The sequence below is a fragment of the Pelophylax lessonae genome, assembly GCF_965119305.1.
Source record: "Pelophylax lessonae genome assembly, chromosome: 4".
In the NCBI taxonomy this organism is placed as follows: domain Eukaryota; kingdom Metazoa; phylum Chordata; class Amphibia; order Anura; family Ranidae; genus Pelophylax; species Pelophylax lessonae.
In genome coordinates this window covers 196444455-196464460 of record NC_138771.1, presented here as the reverse complement: position 1 = coordinate 196464460, position 20006 = coordinate 196444455, and the positions used below count along the sequence as shown (strand labels likewise).

The window sequence follows — 20006 nt, the reverse complement described above, 5'->3', positions numbered from 1 at the left end:
TCATGTATTTCTACTGTGCCTGATCACCATAGTGGAAGCAGCATGGCTCTTTCCCTGCAGATAGCCTCACGTCTATGGGAACAGTAGTCTAATCTTATTAGGCATTGTTAATTTTGCTGAATGAGATTCACGCCAGTAGTAATGGCGGGAATACATGCACGAGTTTGATCAGAGCAGCCTTCATTGTTCTACCCACTGGTTTTATTGTGTAGCGTTAGGCTCGAATTCCACTACATGTGGGTTTCACTGTTAACTACGGTGTGCGGATTTCCACACACCAATGGCGGGAAGCCGTGCACGCTGTTCTGCTCATTTAAGATCGTTTACACCCCCCTTTCTATTGTACAGTGGGTACGGAAAGTATTCAGACCCCCTTAAATTTTTCACTCTTTGTTATATTGCAGCCATTTGCTAAAATCATTTAAGTTCATTCTTCTTCCTCATGAATGTACACATAGCACCCCATACTGACAGAAAAACACAGAATTGTTGACATTGTTGCAGATTTATTAAAAAAGAAAAACTGAAATATCACATGGTCCTAAGTATTCAGACCCTTTGCTGTGACACTCATATATTTAACTCAGGTGCTTTCCATTTCTTCTGATCATCCTTGAGATGGTTCTACACCTTCATTTTAGTCCAGCTGTGTTTGATTATACTGATTGGACTTGATTAGGAAAGCCACACACCTGTCTATATAAGACCTTCCAGATTACAATGCATGTCAGAGCAAATGAGAATCATGAGGTCAAAAGGAACTGCCTGAAGAGCTCAGAGACAGAATTGTGGCAAGGCACAGATCTGGCCAAGGTTACAAAAAGATTTCTGCTGCATTTAAGGTTCCTAAGAGCACAGTGGCCTCCATAATCCTCAAACGGAAGACGTTTGGGACGACCAGAACCCTTCCTAGAGCTGGCCGTCCGGCCAAACTGAGCTATCGGGGGAGAAGAGCCTTGGTGAGAGAGGTAAAGAAGAACCCAAAGATCACTGTGGCTGAGCTCCAGAGATGCAGTCAGGAGATGGGAGAAAGATGTAGAAAGTCAACCATCACTGCAGCCCTCCACCAGTCGGGGCTCTATGGCAGAGTGGCCCGACGGAAGCCTCTCCTCAGTGTAAGACACATGAAAGCACGCATGGAGTTTGCTAAAAAACACCTGAAGGACTCCAAGATGGTGAGAAATAAGATTCTTTGGTCTGATGAGACCAAAATAGAACTTTTTGGCCTTAATTCTAAGCTGTATGTGTGGAGAAAACCAGGCACTGCTCATCACCTGTCCAATACAGTCCCAACAGTGAAGCATGGTGGTGGCAGCATCATGCTGTGGGGGTGTTTTTCAGCTGCAGGGACAGGACGACTGGTTGCAATCGAGGGAAAGATGAATGCGGCCAAGTACAGGGATATCCTGGACAAAAACCTTCTCCAGAGTGCTCTGGACCTCAGACTGGGCCGAAGGTTTACCTTCCAACAAGACAATGACCCTAAGCACACAGCTAAAATAACGAAGGAGTGGCTTCGCAACAAATCCGTGACTGTTCTTGAATGGCCCAGCCAGAGCCCTGACTTAAACCCAATTGAGCATCTCTGGAGAGACCTAAAAATGGCTGTCCACCAACGTTTACCATCCAACCTGACAGAACTGGAGAGGATCTGCAAGGAGGAATGGCAGAGGATCCCCAAATCCAGGTGTGAAAGACTTGTTGCATCTTTCCCAAAAAGACTCCTGGCTGTATTAGATCAAAAGGGGGCTTCTACTAAATACTGAGCAAAGGGTCTGAATACTTAGGACCATGTGATATTTCAGTTTTTCTTTTTTAATAAATCTGCAACAATGTCAACAATTCTGTGTTTTTCTGTCAGTATGGGGTGCTATGTGTACATTCATGAGGAAGAAGAATGAACTTAAATGATTTTAGCAAATGGCTGCAATATAACAAAGAGTGAAAAATTTAAGGGGGTCTGAATACTTTCCGTACCCACTGTATATTTGGAACTGATTGGCTGATGTTGTATAGCCATCACTTACTGCTGTTATCCCTGTGTTGTACCATAAATAAAACAGAGCTCAATGCTTTAGGCAGGACATTCTATCGAGCATCCAATGTGAAAACAGCCTGTGTGTCTGTATTACTATGCACTGCTGAGCGCGCTTCATTACCTTAACCACTTCCCGCCTGCCCTATAGGCAAATGACAGCGGGAAGGTGGTTGCATTATCCTGACCAGACATCACATGACGGCGGCAGGATAATGCGCTCTGGGCGGCGATCGGTGATGCGGCGTGTTACTCTGACACACCGCATCGCCGATCTCGGTAAAGAGCCTACTGACGTAGGCTCTTTACCATGTGACCAGCTGTGTCCAATCACAGCTGGTCACATAGTACACAGGAAGTGCCATTGATCGGCTTTCCTTAGTTTGTGCCAGGCACGAGTAGAGGAGAGCCAATCTGCGGCTCTCCTGACATGTGGGGGTCTCCTGACAGGTGGGGGACAGGTGGCAATCAGGGCTCAGGGAGCCCGCCAGTGCCCTCCTCATCAGTGCTGCCCACCAGTGCCCATCATTGCCATCTATCAGTGCCGCCCATCAGTGCCCCCTATCAGTGCCGCCTATCAGTGCCAATCAATGCCGCCTATCAGTGCCAATCAATGCCGCCTATCAGTGCCACATATCAGCGCCCATCAGTGCCACCCCAACAGTGCCACCCCATCAGTGCCACCCCATCAGTGCCTGTCAGTGCGGCCTCATCAGTGCAGGAAAAAAACTTCACTATTTACAAAATTGTATAACAAACAAAAAAAACGTTTTTTTTTTCAAACTTTTCGGTCTTTTTTTATTTGTTTAGCAAAAAAGAAAAAACCTTGCAGTGATCAAATATCACCAAAAGAAGGCTCTATTTGTGGGGAAAAAAATAACATAAATTTGGTTTAGGTACAGTGTTGCATGACCGCGCAATTGCCATTCAAAATGCAACAGCGCTAAAAGCTGCAAATTGGCCTGAGCAGGAAGGGGATGAAAGTGCCCTGTATTGAAGTGGTTAAACAAAAAAGCTGAGAACTGTGCTTTTTAGCACAATGGGATTAATTGCGCATGGCGTATAATAATATTCAAAAGTGCCCTTATTAGCACAATGGAGTTATTTGCGGATCAAGCATACATTAGGATCCAAGACAAGCTGCTGAGTTGAAAAGGTGTACGCAGCAGGAATTAAAGCCCCTGATGCTTTTGGTAGGTACCTGCCAAATGCGACCACTCTGAAAGCACCCCGCAAACACATGCTTCTGCGGGGTCCAAGGGGGTAAAGCAGGAGGCAAAAATGCAACACAATGCTGCCTGTTTTAACCCCTTGATTCCTGTACTGCACAAGGGTGAAGGACATTAGCAGAGTGGCCTCCTTCACTTGAATGGGTCATGTGCTACACCCACCCACCATGATAGGGCGTATAATTGCTGCGGCATGTGTACACCCCTGGCCACTGCAGCTAAAGGGGGTGCAGTTGGGGGGGGGGGGGGGTAGTAAAAACTCCTAACTATGGGGTTTTAACAGCCCCCAAACTACAAACTTAAATGGACCCTTACTTTTCTGAGGCCCCTATAAGCCTGCTTTCACACTGTGTGCAGATTACCTGCACATTGGGTGCAGCGCAGAGCAACTGCGACCTTACTAGGTTATCTGCGCTTTGCCACAGACTTCTATTATATCCTGCAGGTGTGGTGCACTTCCTGAAAGTACACCAAAAATGCACTAATCCCGCAGGATATAATAGAAGTCTATGACTAAGCACAGCAAACCCGCAGGAAAGCTGCAGGTACACTGCACCTGAGGTGTGGGTAACCCGCAGCGAATCAGTGTGAAACCACCATATTATGCCCAGTGTATTGCTTCACACTGACCTGTAGATCTCTTATTTCCTGCTGCTGGCACCACTCTGGAGACCGTCAGCTGGGATAAAAGATGGAGTGCAATTGGTTTGATTGGACAGGAGCCAGCACTACAGAAGAGGCATCGGCTTATGCGGTTCTTGTGGACAGCCTTCCCAGAAGAGTTGAAATTGTTATAGCTGCAAAGGGTGGGCCAAATTATTATTAAACCCTATGGACTAAGACTGGGATGTCATTAAAGTTCATGTGCATGTAAAGGCAGGTGTCCCAATACTTTTGGTAATATAGTGTATATGAGCTGCTTTACCTGCCAATTGATCTGTATTTCTGTCAATCCAGTTCTAAGATTTACACAACTCTGCCACATAGTACAGAGCTGTCAGACAGGGAAAGAGACTTATTTTTCTCTGCCTCAGCTCAGTAACATTTGCAGGTCTCTACCACCCTAGCTGGACAGTAAAAAGAGCAGCAGACTCATAAATTTACCTCTCTGTCACTCTCCTCTTTCCTTCTATCAGCAAGCTCCTTTAGCACAACTGACTGGCTTCTTATTCTGCTTTTTTCATTTCTCATACATTTATGCCTGGAGTTAATCTTTAACCTTGGTAGTTACAATAAAAGTTCAATACAGTAGTGTGGTATAGATCAGAAGATCTGTATCTATTGAAGATCAGCAAACTTGTGCATACTTATCCACTTATAAGTGAGTATTCAAAAAGTACCTGCAATTTAAAGGTATATTCCATACCTTTTGCAAACATTTAGAGGGTAACTCCACTTTCATGGGGAAAAATTATAGCAAATAAAGAAAAAATTAATATAGCGTATACAACTGCGATACAAATCATATTGTAATTGAACGATTTTTAAAAATACCTTTCCTTTTCAATCTTCAGCCGCTGTCATTTTCTGAAAATGCAATGCAATATGGCATCCCGGAGGCGTTCTGTACACAATGTGTACTGAACACACCCCAGAAACCTCACTTTCTGCTTGTATAATTGGCTCACCAATTTTCCCAGAAGTCTGCCTAAGATACAAGTCAGATTTCTGGAATCCCCTGCAACAAAAATGTCATTTTTGGTGAGATACTCCCAATAGGAACACGTCTAAAGGGATGCAGGCCCAGCAGCTTTCCTCATCCGTGCCCCGCAGGTGCAGCAGCTGATTGACAATTATGAAACCACTCCCATTAGACCCACTTAGCATAGGGGAAAAAACAGGGATTTCTTCAGAATACCAAATGGTAGGAATCTGCAAAAAGTTTTTTAGAATGTACATAGATCGCCCAGAGGGAATGTTGTTTTTTCACAACAAAAGTGGAGTTATGCTTTAATAAATGCACCTGCAAAAAAATGTTTTAAAAAAGTTAATTTATGTAATGTTTTGCATTGAAGCCTGCAGAGCATTGCAACCATGAATCAGTGCATCGCAAGTGCAATTCGCAGGCTTCTGCATTGTTTACCCTAATCCACAAGACCGCACTGAGGTATGGACCTTGTGTTAAGGACTAATGGAAGGAAACAGTGGACTACAAGTATAGTGATGCTACCGCATCTGGCGGGTGTCTGGCTGAGCGGAGAAACCCGCCGGGCGGACGACTGATCCGGACGGTTCGTGCCTCAGTACTGTACTTGATTGGCACTTCTGCTAGGCTGCACCAGCTGGAGGGATCATTCCATTTTCATTGGATCGGTTAGAAGCTTACCATCCATACATTGAGATGGGCTCTTATGCATCTAATTTGTGGTAAGCGCATAGTGTGACCTTCATTTCATCACGGATTGGAAGTTATAGCACTGCGGTGGATGAATCTCTGTCTTTGCTACTTGTATATACTGTTGGGCTTGTTTACATCTGATTTGTGGTAAGCGCATAGCGTGGCCCTCATGTTTTCACAGATTGAAGATTTATCACGGTGGAGGAATTCTTGTTTCTACACTTTGCACAACCTTTTGGACTATATTTATGAATATATTATTTAGATGTGTATCAATTGATTTACCAGCAATATTTTGATTGCCTCATTTAAGCACAACCTTTTTGGATTACATTTTTTTATTATTATTTAGATGTGTATCAATTGATTTATCAGCAGTATTTTGATTGCCTTATTTATGCACATGCCTTGATATTTTATGTCTCATATTAGCGCGGCTCTTACTTATATATTCTTTAATTGGTGTGTTCCCACTTCAGCTGCAGCTTTGACTTTTTAGTTATAATTTCAGTTGTGTTTACTTCACTCACGGTTCAGCACATACTTATATTTCTTTCTAAGTGTGTTTAGCGTGGTTATTTTTTAGGTATTGAAGGAATAATATAAGTATTGCAGCTTTTTCTTCCAACCCTAGACTTAACGAGCATTTAACCTTGTAGTGCAGGCACCCGCATTGCAAGGGTTTTTTTTTTTTTTCATCCCGGAGTTTAGTTCAGCTTTGAAAAAAAAAAAAAAAATGCATCAACAATAACTGAAAAAAAAAAAAAATGTGTGAACTAATAATGTGATCCACCAAACACTGGAACTGTGCTGCAGTCAAAGTCCTCCCAATTTTTCTTGAAAAGGAGCTTCTCCCTGTACTCCACACCCCTCTCTACAGGAAGAATGGATCATGGCCAAAGTCAGCTCATCTCCATATCCTGGGTACTGTCAATATTATGATCAAGAGCACTGATTACATGGAAGCCAATTTAAAGGGCAACTGATGCTGAAATTAATGGATGGTTTGTTGGTCTTGACATCCACTTCAAGTGAGAACCAAGAGCATGAGGACAGGGAGCAGCATTTACTGAGTAAAGAGGATCTAATTTAAAGGGGACAAGTGCCTTTTTGACTATGCATGTACAGTAGCTCACAAAAGTGAGTACACCCCTCACATTTTTGTAAATATTTGTATTATATCTTTTCATGTGACAACACTGAAGAAATTAGACTTTGCTATAATGTAAAGTAGTGAGTGTACAGCTTGTATAACAGTGTAAATTTGCTGTCCCCTCAAAATAACTCAACACACAACCATTAATGTCTAAACCCCTGGCAACAAAAGTGAGTACACCCCTAAGTAAAAATGTCTAAATTGTGTCCAACTAGCCATTTTCTCTTCCCGGTGTCATGTGACTGGTTAGTGTTACAAGTCTCATGTGTGAATGGGGAGCAGGTGTGTTAAATTCTGTGTTATCGCTCTCACTCTCTTATACTGGTCACTGGAAGTTCAACATGCCACCTCATGGCAAAGAACTCTCTGAAGATCTGAAAAAAAAGAAGTGTTGCTCTACATAAAGATGGCCTAGGCTTTAAGAAGATTTCCAGGACCCCGACACTGAGCTGCAGCACAGTGGCCAAGACCATACAGCTGTTTAACAGTCCAGGTTCCACTCAGAACAGGTCTCACCATGGTCGACCAAAGAAGCTGAGTGCACGTGCTTAGTGTCATGACCCGAAGCTGTTTTTAGGAAATAGAAGTATGAGTGCTGCCAGCATTGCTGCAGAGGTTGAAGGGGTGGCGGGGTCAGCCTGTCAATGCTCAGACCATACGCCCCACACTGCATCAAATTGGTCTGCCTGGCTGTCGTCCCAGAAGGAAGCCTCTTCTAAAGATGATGCACAAGAAAGCCTGCAAACATTTTGCTGAAGACAAGCAGACTAAGGACATGGATTACTGGAACCATGTCCTGTGGTCTGATGAGACAATGATAAACTTATTTGGTTCAGATGGTGTCAAGCGTGTGTGGTGGCAACCAGGTGAGGAGTACAAAGGAGTACTGAAGCAGAGCATGATCCCCTCCCTTCGGAAACTGGACCAAAGGGCAGTATTCCAACATGATAACGACCCCCAAACACACCTCCAAGACAACCACTGCCTTGTTAAAGAAGCTGAGGGTAAAGGTGATGGACTGGCCAAGCATGTCTCCAGACTAAACTCTAATGAGCACCTGTAGGGCATCCACAAACAGAAGGTGGAGGAGCGCAAGGTCTCTAACATCCACCAGCTCCGTGATGTCATCATGGAGGAGGGGAAGAGGACTCCAGTGGCAACCTGTGAAGCTCTGGTGAACTCAATGCCTAAGAGGGTTAAGGCAGTGCTGGAAAAGAACGGTGGCCACACAAAATATGGACACTTGGACCCAATTTGGACATTTTTCACTTAGGGGTGTACTCACTTTTATTGCCAGCGGTTTAGACATTAATGGCTGTGTGTTGCATTACTGTGGAGGGCACAGCAAATTTACACTGTTATACAAGCTGTACACTCACGACTTTACTTTGTAGCAAAGTATCATTTCTTCAGTGTTGTCACATGAAAAGATATAATAAAATATTTACAAAAATGTGGGGGCTGTACTCACTTCTGTGAGATACTGTATATGTGGGTATATAAATCAGTTGAGAGCACATCCAGCGGGTGTGTAGCACTCAAGGTGGAGGAGTGAAATTGTGCGTGTGTTTTTTGTAGAAGTAAAATTAGCACAAAAAGTATTATACACCCGCCAACATCTGATCTGATCCACTAAAAACAGACAGATGGAGATCCATTTCCTATCCGTCTGGCGGATCTAATCGGATGGCAGTCAGGTGTAAACTGACAGGTAGTCCATTTACATTCGACAGCCCATAAAGGAGAGCAGGCTGTGTCTGCTCTGCATCATCGGAGCCGACACGGACCAGTCATCCACCTGCTAAGCAGGGATCAGCAGATACATTCCACCTTTGTGGAAGGGGCCTTATAGTGCAATGTCTGATGTAGAGAGCTACACCATTTTTGTTGTTTATAACCTTATCAGAATCAATTGACAAGCATCCTTGTTTTAGGATCAATTTACACATAACTTTATTTATATAGCCTTATTCCGAAATGGATTGAATTCAATATTTTATACAAACAGTACCCCATAATGGCAACATGAAAGAAGTTCGTTTGATATCTTTGCAATTTATGAAAAATAAAAAATCCCATTTTACAATAAGTATTCACAGCCTTTGCCATGACACTCAAAATTGAGCTCAGGTGCATCTTGTTTCCACTCATCATCCATGAGATGTTTCTATAACTTGATTGGAGTCCACCTGTGGTAAATTCAGTTGGCTGGACATGATTTGTAAAGGAACACACCTGTCTATATAAGGTCCCACACTTAACATTGCATGTCAGAGCAAAATCTGAACCATGAAGTCCAAGGAATTCTCTGTAGACCTCCAAGACAGGATTGTATCGAGGTACAGATACATTTCTGCAGAATTGAAGGTCCCAATGAGCACAGTGGACTCCATCATGTGTAAATGGAAGAAGTTTGAAACCACCAGAAATCTTCCTAAAGCGGGCCGCCCAGCCAAAATGAGTGATCGGGGGAGAAGGGCCTTAGTCAGGGAGGTGACCAAGAACCCGATGGTCACTCTGACAGAGCTCCAGCGTTTCTCTGTGGAGAGAGGAGAACCTTCCAGAAGAACAACCATCTCTGCAGCACTCCACCAATCAGGCCTGTATGGTACAGTGGCCAGACAGAAGCCACTCCTCAGTAAAAGGCACATGGCAGGCCACCTGAAGTTTGCCAAAAGGCCCCTGAAGGACTCTCAGACCATGAGAAACAAAATTCTCTGGTCTGATGAAATAACAATTGAACTCTTTGGCCTGAATGGCAAGCGTCATGACTAGAGTACAGGTTCATCTTCCAACAGGACAACGACCCTAAGCATACAGCCAAGATAACAGAGGTGTGGCTATGGGACAACTCTGTGCATGTCCTTGAGTGGCCCAGCCAAGGCCCAGAGTTGAACAACTCTGGAGAGATCTGAAACTGGCTGTGCACTGATGCTCCCCATTCAACCTGATGGAGCTTGAGAGGTCCTGCAAAGAAGAATGGGAGAAACTGCCAGAAAATAGGTGTTCCAAGCTTGTAGCATACTTAAGACTTGAGGCCATAATTAGTGCCAAAGGTACTTTAACAAAGTATTGAGCAAAGACAAAATAATTTTTTATTTTTCATAAATTGTAAAGATTTCAAACAAACGTCTTTCAGGTTGTCATTATGGGGCATTGTTTGTAGAATTTTGAGGAAAATAATGAATTTAATTCACTTTGGAATAAGGCTGTAACATAAGAAAACATGGAAAAAAATGGATTTTTGTAAGAACTTACCGTAAAATCCTTTTCTCTTAAGCTCATTGACAGACGTAGTCTTCTTGATTCTCAAGAGCTGGGTTATGTTGTCTCCGCAGGAGTAGGACTAGGCAGAATGACAAAACGTTCTGGCTCCACCCTAGGGGGCAGTCCCTGAGGGTATACCCTCCCTCTCTCTGCTACAGGGAATCAGTTCTGTTTAAAGCAGTACAGAGAAATTAACCCAACCCAACTCAATGATAGAGGGGCGGGTACTACGTCTGTCAATGAGCTTAAGAGAAAAGGATTTTACGGTAAGTTCTTACAAAAATCCATTTTTCTCTATCGCTCATTGACAGACGTAGTCTTCTTGATTCTCAAGAGCTGGGACATCCAGAAGCAGTGCCACAAATGAGGGGTGGGATTGACAAAATCAAATCCAATCTAGTAGGCCCAACCGGTGCCAAACTAGAAGTTTTAAAGGCTCATTATAAACAAAGAATGAGACTAAAGAAAAAATTTTCCAACGGAAAAAAACCCTCGAGGTAGACCACTGGTCTCCTCAAATTGCGGCCTGCAAAACCTTGCGGCCAAATGAGGCATCGACGATGCCATTACATCAACTTTATAATGTTTAGAGAAGGTATGCACCGACGACCAGGTAGCCGCCTTGCACACCTGGACCACTGACGCCTGATGGCGAAAGGCCCATGACGCACTAAGTGCCCGAATGGAGTGCGCCTTAACAGGGAACGGGGGCTCCCGACCCTTAATAGAATAAGCCTGCACTACCGTCTGTCTGATCCATCTGGAAATGGTCGCGGCAGATGCAGGCAACCCCTTTTTGGGTCCATCTGGGATCACAAAAAGTGAATCCGTCTTGCGAAACGAGTCTGTCGTTTTCAAGTATACCCTGATCGCCCGGACCACATCCAAGGAGTGCAAAGCAAATTCCCGAGGATGACTGGGCTTAGGACACAGGGAAGGTAATACAATTTCTTCATTCAGATGAAATTCTGAAACTACTTTTGGTAGGAAGGATGGATTCGGACGAAGAACCACCTTATCTCTATGAACCACCAGATATGGTGAACGACAAGATAATGCGGCCAGTTCTGACACCCTGCGTGCAGAAGTAATAGCCACCAAGAAGGCCACCTTCTGGGACAACGTGGGTAGAGGAATCTCCCTAATATCTTCAAAGGGAGGTTTCTGAAGAACCGACAACACTAAATTAAGATCCCAGGGGGGTAACGGCGCGTGCACTGGCGGAGCCAGATGTCGCACCCCCTGGATGAAATTCCGCACCAAGGAATGAGTAGCCAAAGGCTTCTGAAAGAAGATGGCTAATGCTGAGACCTGACCCTTGATAGTACTCAAGGCCAGTTTCTGCTCAACCCCTTGTTGCAGAAAAGCCAATATTCGACTAATCGAATAAGACCGAGGACGGAACCCCAAAGGTTCACACCATGCAATGTAGGACTTCCATGTGCGATAATAAATCTTTCTGGAAGTCGCTTTCCTTGCTTCAACTAGAGTAGGAATAACTGAAGCTGACAAACCTTTGTCCTTCAGCACCTGGGTCTCAATAGCCAGGCCGTTAAAGCCAGCGATCGTAAAGCAGGATGGAGGATCGGTCCCTGAGACAGTAGATCCTCTCTGAGAGGAAGTCTCCACGGGACGTCCGCCACCAGTCTGACCATGTCGGCGTACCAAGCTCGACGAGGCCAGTCCGGAGCTACCAGGATTACTGGGATTCCTTCCTCCTCTACCCTGCGAAGAAGTCTTGGCAGTAACGCGAGAGGAGGGAAGGCATATATTAGCTGGTATTGCCCCCACGGGGCGATCAGTGCGTCTGCGGTTTCTGCTAGAGGATCGCGGGAGCGAGCCACGAATCTCTGAACTTTCCTGTTGAATCGTGATGCCAACAGATCCACATCCGGGGTGCCCCACCGTAGGCACAACTGGTGGAAAACGTCTGGATGGAGGGACCATTCCCCCTGATCCAGGGTCTGACGGCTGAGATAATCTGCCTGCCAATTCTCCACCCCCGGAATGAACACCGCAGAGATTGCTGGAACAAATCGTTCCGCCCAGCGAAGAATGCAAGCCACTTCTTTGGCCGCTCGGACACTCTTGGTGCCCCCCTGGTGATTGACATAAGCCACGGCCGTGGCATTGTCCGACTGGATCCGAACCGGGCTGCCCTGGAGCTGCTCGGTCCAGTGAATCAGACAAAGTCTGATCGCTCTCAGTTCCAATACATTTATCGGTAATCTGGATTCTTCCGGGGACCAAAGTCCCTGGGCAGATAATTGACCGAGAATTCCTCCCCATCCGGATAGACTGGCATCCGTGGTCACTATCGTCCAATATATTGGCAGAAATGACTTTCCCTGGCTGAGCATTGGAGACCGAAGCCACCAAACCAGAGACTCTCTGGTCTGTTTGCTCAATCGTATCTGATTGTCCAGGGATTCCGGATTCCGATTCCATCTGAGGAGAATCTCTTGCTGAAGAATTCGGGTATGGGACTGGGCAAATGGGACTGCTTCGAATGAAGCCACCATCAACCCCAGGACCCTCATGCAAGTCCGAAGGGAAGACCAGCTGTTGGACAGTAACAACTGGACTGCTGATTGAATCTTTCGAAGTTTCCCTACCGGAAGAAACACTCTTGTCCTGACTGTGTCTAGAATTAGACCCAGATATTCGAGCCTCTGGGTGGGAACCAGAAAAGACTTTTGCTGGTTCACCAGCCACCCGAATTCCTGTAAAGAAATCATAGTAATTTCTATGTTTTGTAGCAAGGTCTGAGGAGACTCTGCATGAAGCAGAAGATCGTCTAGGTAACCTAGAATCGATATACCTCTTTGGCGCAGAAGTGCCAACATTGGGGCCAACACTTTTGTGAAGACCCGCGGAGCCGTGGCGAGACCGAAAGGTAACGCCACAAACTGATAGTGGTTCTCCTCTACGGAAAAGCGTAGAAAACGCTGATGTCCTGCGAAAATGGGAATGTGAAGATAGGCGTCCTTGATGTCTATGGACGCTAGGACATCCCCTGGATGCAGGAAGGCTGCTACCGTGCGAATGGACTCCATTCTGAATCTTCTTATGTTGACGAAAGAATTGAGTGCTCTTAAGTCCAGAATTGGACGCACTTTGCCCTCTTTCCTGGGTATTGTAAACAGGTTTGAATAAAACCCTTGAAACCGTTCTGTCCAAGGAACGTGGACTACCACTCCTTGTTGTAGTAGATCTGTGACTGCTCTCCGCAGATCTTCTAGACGATCCGGAGATAGTCGGATATTGGAAGGGAAGAATCGCGCCGGTGGGAGAGATCGAAACTCGATCTTGTACCCTGACTTTATGACTTCGCAAACCCATTTGTCCGGGATTCTGGAAAGCCATGGATCCGGGAACCGGCGAAGACGTCCCCCCACCCCAGTTACGGGTGGGGGCGCACCTTCAGGCTTTGGATGGTTTATCTTCAGGTCTGGAGGGGGCGGGCTTTTGCTTGCCCGACCAACGACCCCTGATGCCTCCTGTAGGAACCTTGGAGGACTTAGTTTTTTCACCCGCTGGACGAAAAAACCTCTTGTGAGCAGACAAAGAAGGCCCTCGTCTTTGACGAGTTCCTCTACCTTTAAAATTTTGCGGTAAAAAGGTGCTTTTTCCACCGGTGAGATCCTTAATGATCTCATCTAAGTTGGCTCCAAATAGACGTTCTCCTGAAAAGGGGATATTAGCCAATGCTTTTTTGGAACCTTGGTCGGCTATCCAACCTTTTAGCCACAGTGTACGCCTGAGAACCACTGCTGAGACTGATGCTCGCGCCATTAATGGAGTGGCGTCTAACGCCGCATCACATACAAACTGTAACCCCTGTATCATTTGCTCCAACAAATCTGATACCGCCTGAGGGACTTCTTCTAAGTCCCGGCGTAACCACTTGGTCCATTCAGTTACAGCCTGCGAAACCAGACCAATAGCAATTATTGGCCTGAAAGCTGATCCAATCAAGGAAAACATGGTGCGAGACATAGCTTCTATCTTGCGATCCACTGGATCTTTAAAAGACGGAGCGTCTTCTAAAGGAATAACCGTGGCTTTATTCAATCTAGCAATTGGTGAATCCACCACAGGTGGTTCTGTCCATTTCTTAATAAGGGTTTCCTCAAACGGATAACGCCTGTCAATGCGTTTGGAAATATTAAAAGTGCGTTTTGGCAGACGCCATTCTTCATCGATTGGATTGCCAAAACATTTGGGCAATGGAAAAACCTTTGCCACTTTGATGCGCTTTTTAGTCCCAAAAGGGATCTCAGTTTCAGCTATTTCTGATGGAATACCCTGTAACCTTAAAGTCTCTTGAACAGATACAATGAGTGCGTTTACCAACGCTTCCTCTCGGGCTATGGCAGATGCCGAAACATCCTCCTCACTGTCTGAAGAGACAGGACCCGAGACACCAATACCAGATGAAGTACCTGCAACTGCAGAAATAGGCTCAGAGTCTGAATCCGAGGTTTCAGATAATAAGGGGTTAGGCGGGGGTCGCTTTCTTGCGCCCTGTCCCTGACAAGCCACTTCCACCCGGGACACAAAAGTTTCCATAATGGCTGACAAAGATTCAATTGTCAATGGGGTGCTGGAGGATCCCGCAGACCCCTCGAGGGGATCCGGAGGAGATACATGAGTGGCAGGGTCCATGTTAATACAGGACACTTTTGCCAGCAATAAACAAAAAAACCCTTTTTTTTTTTTTTTTTTTTTTGTGTGTCTCCCCCTAGCGCAATAGCGCCCCTCAGAGTACCTGCTTCTCGATCCCAGAGAGAGAGAGAGGGACCCCCAAGGCTCACCAACCGATGCAGTGCAGTTTCCAACAAACTGCAGCCAGCGTCTGTCTTACACAGACTGGAAGGAGCTGTTTGCTTTTTCCCGGGCAGAAGGCGTGGCTCCGCCCCCTGTGTACGCCTTCCGGCGTTCCCAGCCCTCCACGAGGAAGCTGGGCTCACAAAACATGGCCGCCCCCATAGAAGAGACATAAGACTCCAAAAACATGGCGGCCGGCGTGACCTGAGGACATACATGCATTCGGTCTACGGCAAAATGGCGGCGGACCGCCGATATCGTCTTCCCAGCACATCCACCTGCACTCTGCTGAGAGGTGACATATGGATCTACAGAGATACACTGCACATAAGGTAGGATTATACCTCCTATGTTTGCTGTAATGTTACAGTCTGCTGGGTAGAGTGTTAGCTCTTGAACCAAGTCCACTTCCCACAAACACATGCTGTATTACAAGGGGGACTTGTAAGTGTCAGATATATACTGACCATATCTGGAGGGGCCCATAATATATACTGCCTCATAAATGAGGAAAAAAGGGAACGTTTTACTCACCATACCGAACCGACAGGCACCCTCTCTTCATAATACCCTCTCCACCGAGGTGGGGGTTTGTGGACGCCTCGACTCTCTGGTCCTGGCGTCCAAGCGAGCTTTTAACTCGCAAAGTCAGTCCCTTTACTGGGACTCCGTCGCGGCCGACTCAGCGCACTGGTCTGCACGCGCTTTTAGGCAGAAACCGGGGTGACCACTGGATCTCACATCCAGCCCGTCGCCCGGCCCCGCATACTTACTTGAATATGTCGCGGCCGACCAAGCGCAATGCCTGGTCTGCACGCGCTCGTAGGCCGGCTGGGGTGACCACAAGTGTCGCCCAGTCCGGCATTTTTGCTTGAAGATCTCACAGGAAAAAAACACTGGAGAAAACTACCTAAAAAATGTCTTTTTCTTAAAGAAAAAAAAGTCTTGCCAGGACCAAAAGATCCCAGCAAGGAACTTAGGTCCTTACTCCTGACTAGACAGAAAAAAACTGATTCCCTGTAGCAGAGAGAGGGAGGGTATACCCTCAGGGACTGCCCCCTAGGGTGGAGCCAGAACGTTTTGTCATTCTGCCTAGTCCTACTCCTGCGGAGACAACATAACCCAGCTCTTGAGAATCAAGAAGACTACGTCTGTCAATGAGCGATAGAGAAAAGTCAAGCGCTGGGAGTACTTTCCGGATGCACTGTATCTATTCAGTAGCCAACCTAGTCCCGGTTTAATTTGAATACTATTTAATAAATATCATTAAACTGAGAGAAAATCTCCACTGCCATTGAGCCACAGTAGGTGAACTGTTTTAGTACATGCTGACAGCTTCAAAGTACCTAAGCTGTTCCAAAAATATCCTAGGCTGCCCGGGGTCACATTTCTTCTTTGCTGCATGAAATGTGTCATACAAATAACATAGTAAACTTTGTACCAGTTTTCTATTAAAATGTTAAAATTACAAATCTTACAGAAAATAAAAAGTTTATTACAAGATGCACCCCAGTTCTAGCCTGGTATTGATAAACCAAGCCACATCACTGTATAAATCCGTCTGTGATCTGGAAACATGTAATAATGAGTTTGTGATTCCAAAGGCTAGAGATTCTCATCAAGCTTCCCTGATACTCAATTATACCCTGAGATGATATTGTATTGATTATGTATTCTCTTTATCATTTAGAAAACAACTGTATATGCCCTCCCAAAACTGCATTCTACAAATAACCTATTAATTCTATAGTATGAGGTTGTCTTCATAGAATTGTGAAGAGCTAGTATCCTGCTTGGAGGCTCAGTGACTCAAATTGCCTGCAAGGAATCATTGGACGTTTTTCTGAATTTTCCAAATTGTCCTAGCATTTTGTATAATGTTTTACATTTTGTCAGAAATGACTCCAGGTTTTCTATATATACAAAGTTGCGATACGGCGCTGTGTTACTTTAACGGACAATTTGCGCAGTCATGCGACTCTGTACCCAAATAATGTCCTTTTTTTCCCAAAAAATAGAGCTTTCTTTTGGTGGTATTTGATCACCTGTGCGATTTTTATTTTTTGCGCCATAAACAAAAACAATAGCGACAATTCTGGAAAAAAAAAATATTTTTTTTTTACTTTCTGCTATAAAACATTCCCAAAAAAAAAATCTAATTTTTTCATCATTGTAGGCCAATATGTATTCTGCTACATATTTTTGGTAAAAAAAGTCTCAATAACTGTATATTGATTGGTTTGGGCAAAAGTTATTACGCCTACAGACTAGGAGAAAGATTTATGTAATTTTTATTTATTTTTTTACTAGTAATGGCGGTGCTTCACGATTTTTGGTGGGATTAAGACACTGCGGCGGACAAATTGGACACCTAACCGACACAAGAAACCAATTTATCCAGAGGCTTAGTTCACCGGCACCACATCCCTGCACAATAGAACAAGAAAAATTGTTCCCCTAGGAGCTAGGATTTTTAAAAGGTGCCAATAGTATACTCCAAACAATAAGATAAAATTCCAAAGTTTAATTTATATTCATTAAAAGTATATACACAATAACAATTAAGACAAACAAACATGAAAGATGAATAAAAAATTCTTCGAACATATCGGTTTGGGAACTGGTTAACAAAGTCCAAAGTTCATGATGATTCAAGGGTGATAATCCCAACATGTTTCACTAAAATTAGCTTCCTCAGGGGATATTGTGATATCACACCAATATATGTTTAGAACCTGGAATAATCATCCAGATTTCCACTGTCTGTAGGGAAAGGACCGATTGAAAACCATATATTATAAAGGACAGGAATCCAACAGGAGATAACAGGAGGATATAACTCCTGTATATTGGCCGCAGGAGGAATGGATCAGGTCTGCTTGTTATCAGAAGAAAAAATCAATAAGACTACTACTGAGACGTGAAAATGGCTCTCATTGGTGATTGCAAATTGCATCTATACGAGATCCCAATATTTGGAGTGTTTCCACTTCAGAGTATGTTTACTAATGCCGCAATGCAACTGAAGAGTGAAAACTCTGATGTGGCATGTACGGCTTCCCTGTACCGACAATTTTTGTGGGTAACAGTGACATTACTACAGTAATCAGTGCTAAAAATATGCACTGTTACTGTACTAATGACACTGGCAGGGAAGGGGTTAACACCAGGGGAGATCAAAGGGTTAAATGTGTCGCTAGGGGGTGCTTTCTAACTGTGTGTGGGGGGATGGACTTGCTGGATGAACACAGGGACCTGTGTTCCTAATGAAGAGGAGCACAGGATTCCTGTGTTCATTATTGACAGAACAGCAGTCTGCCGTGTTTACAACGGCAGACCGCTGTTCTGTCTCCACAGTGAGCCATCGTGGATGCCCGGTAGACATCGCGGCCACCTGGACCCGCTGATTGGCTCTCCCTGGATCCTATCAGCGCATGCGCGCCCTCACTAGCAGTCCTGAACGACATACAGTTACGTCCATTCGCGGGACAGAGCCGACCTGCCGCAGTATATGTACTGCTGGAGGTCGGCAAGTGGTTAAAGTAAAAGTAACAGTAAAACGAACAGTAAAACTTTTTAATCGTTTTTGATAAGAGTAAGAAAGGGTTATAACGCCTGTCAGTTTTCCTTATTTTTTTGCCATCTGTGTCCCATTGGGGAGATTTTCCTTCACTTCTTGTTCCACAGCCAAAGCAGAAGTGAGAGGAAATCCCTCTAAAGTGAGTCACCAGAACTAGTGTCCCCATTAAAAGGTTACTTTCCTGGGGACAACCTGAAAGTTGGAATTTTCTTTTACTGTCACTTTCAATGATAATGGTAACCAGGACAAATAGGGGGCACAGAGAGCAATAAAAACCTAACAGGTGTTCGAATCTATCTCCATTCAGGTTTGCCTTCAGTTAAACGTCAAGCTTACTGTACTAGAGTTTTCATCTTCAGCATGGCCAGTTGCCTAAAAGAATGCCAGTATATTCCAGTATAAAGGAATGTAGTATATTCCTTATCCAAAAACTGGGCTGAATCTGAGATTACAGTAAGAGAGTCCCGCTTAATTTTGAAAGATCTGCCTAAATGCCCTGGATTGGCCTATCTTAAAGTGGAGTTCCGAAAAATACAAATACTGTAGCTGTTGGCACCACCATCTCGGCTAAGGGAAGCCCTGCACTCTGGGTCAGCTGCGGGGGGGCCGAACTTCAAAGCCAGGTCCCCGCTCCCACCCAAAAAGGTGCCCTATGTGGCAGCTGAGGGGGGGGGGGTTGAGGCAGACATGCGAAACTTCCCCTTTTGGGTGGAGCTCCACTTTAAAATCTACAGAAAAATATGCCTTAAGGCCTCATTCACACAGACACGTGGAGCTGTAAGCCCCTGCATAGGGCAGTGTTTAATTGCCCGAGAAGCACAGGCGGTTTGTGCAGCCATGCACAGTCAGCCATCCCCCTGTCACTAATTTAAAAATCATTAACAAATGGAACAATGCACTTCTTACATTCAGAGCCAGGCAAAAGTCCCTTGCAGATGTAAAAGTAGGGATGCGTGTGGAGATCAGTGAAGATTCATGCAGCCATCTGCCTGTTAATGATTTTAACAGACTGACAGCAATGCGGCTGCACTGCCAACTTGCACCTCCTGGGCAGAGAAACAAGGCTCTCTGCATGGGTGTATGGGGCACGCATGAAACAGTTACAGAACTTTTGCAAAACACTATCTGCCTCCACATTTATTTAGCTTACAACGACACTATTATAAAACAAACGCAATTTATGCATTTTTTTTCATTTGGTACCTTAATGGAGAAACAAATGGGATGCAAAGGATTAATAGAACTGCTATTTCGCCATAAAGAAAGGAAGCCACTGCCGTCCACTGAAAGGTCATTTTACTGCCTTGAAACCTACAAGGAGAAAAAAAGTGTATAACTTTACAATCAGTGAAGTAAAACAACACAACACAACATAAAATACATATGATTTTTTTTTTTTTGCAGACTCTTATGCACGCTGTGTAGACGGAGCTCTGAACAGCCATGCCAATTTCAAAAGTGGCAGCAGCTGAAGGATTAATAAAAAGGATTTACTAAGCTCTGGAGAACCCCTGAACACTGTCACAGATGGTGGTTTAAGGGTGTATCATGTAACATGGTGCAAAAGATAG

At 44.8% G+C, this 20006-nt stretch overlaps 1 protein-coding gene across 1 annotated transcript in view; it reads right to left on the bottom strand.

Annotated features, from left to right (window-relative positions):
• The window catches only part of BCAP29 (B cell receptor associated protein 29), a 150201-nt gene that overhangs the window by 102513 nt on the left and 27682 nt on the right, over positions 1 to 20006 (bottom strand). Inside the window, exon 2 of the mRNA XM_082254397.1 lies at positions 19639 to 19746. Coding sequence (XP_082110523.1) covers positions 19639 to 19730 — 92 coding nt within the window. The 5' untranslated portion in view covers positions 19731 to 19746. The remainder of the gene's footprint in view (positions 1 to 19638; positions 19747 to 20006) is intronic.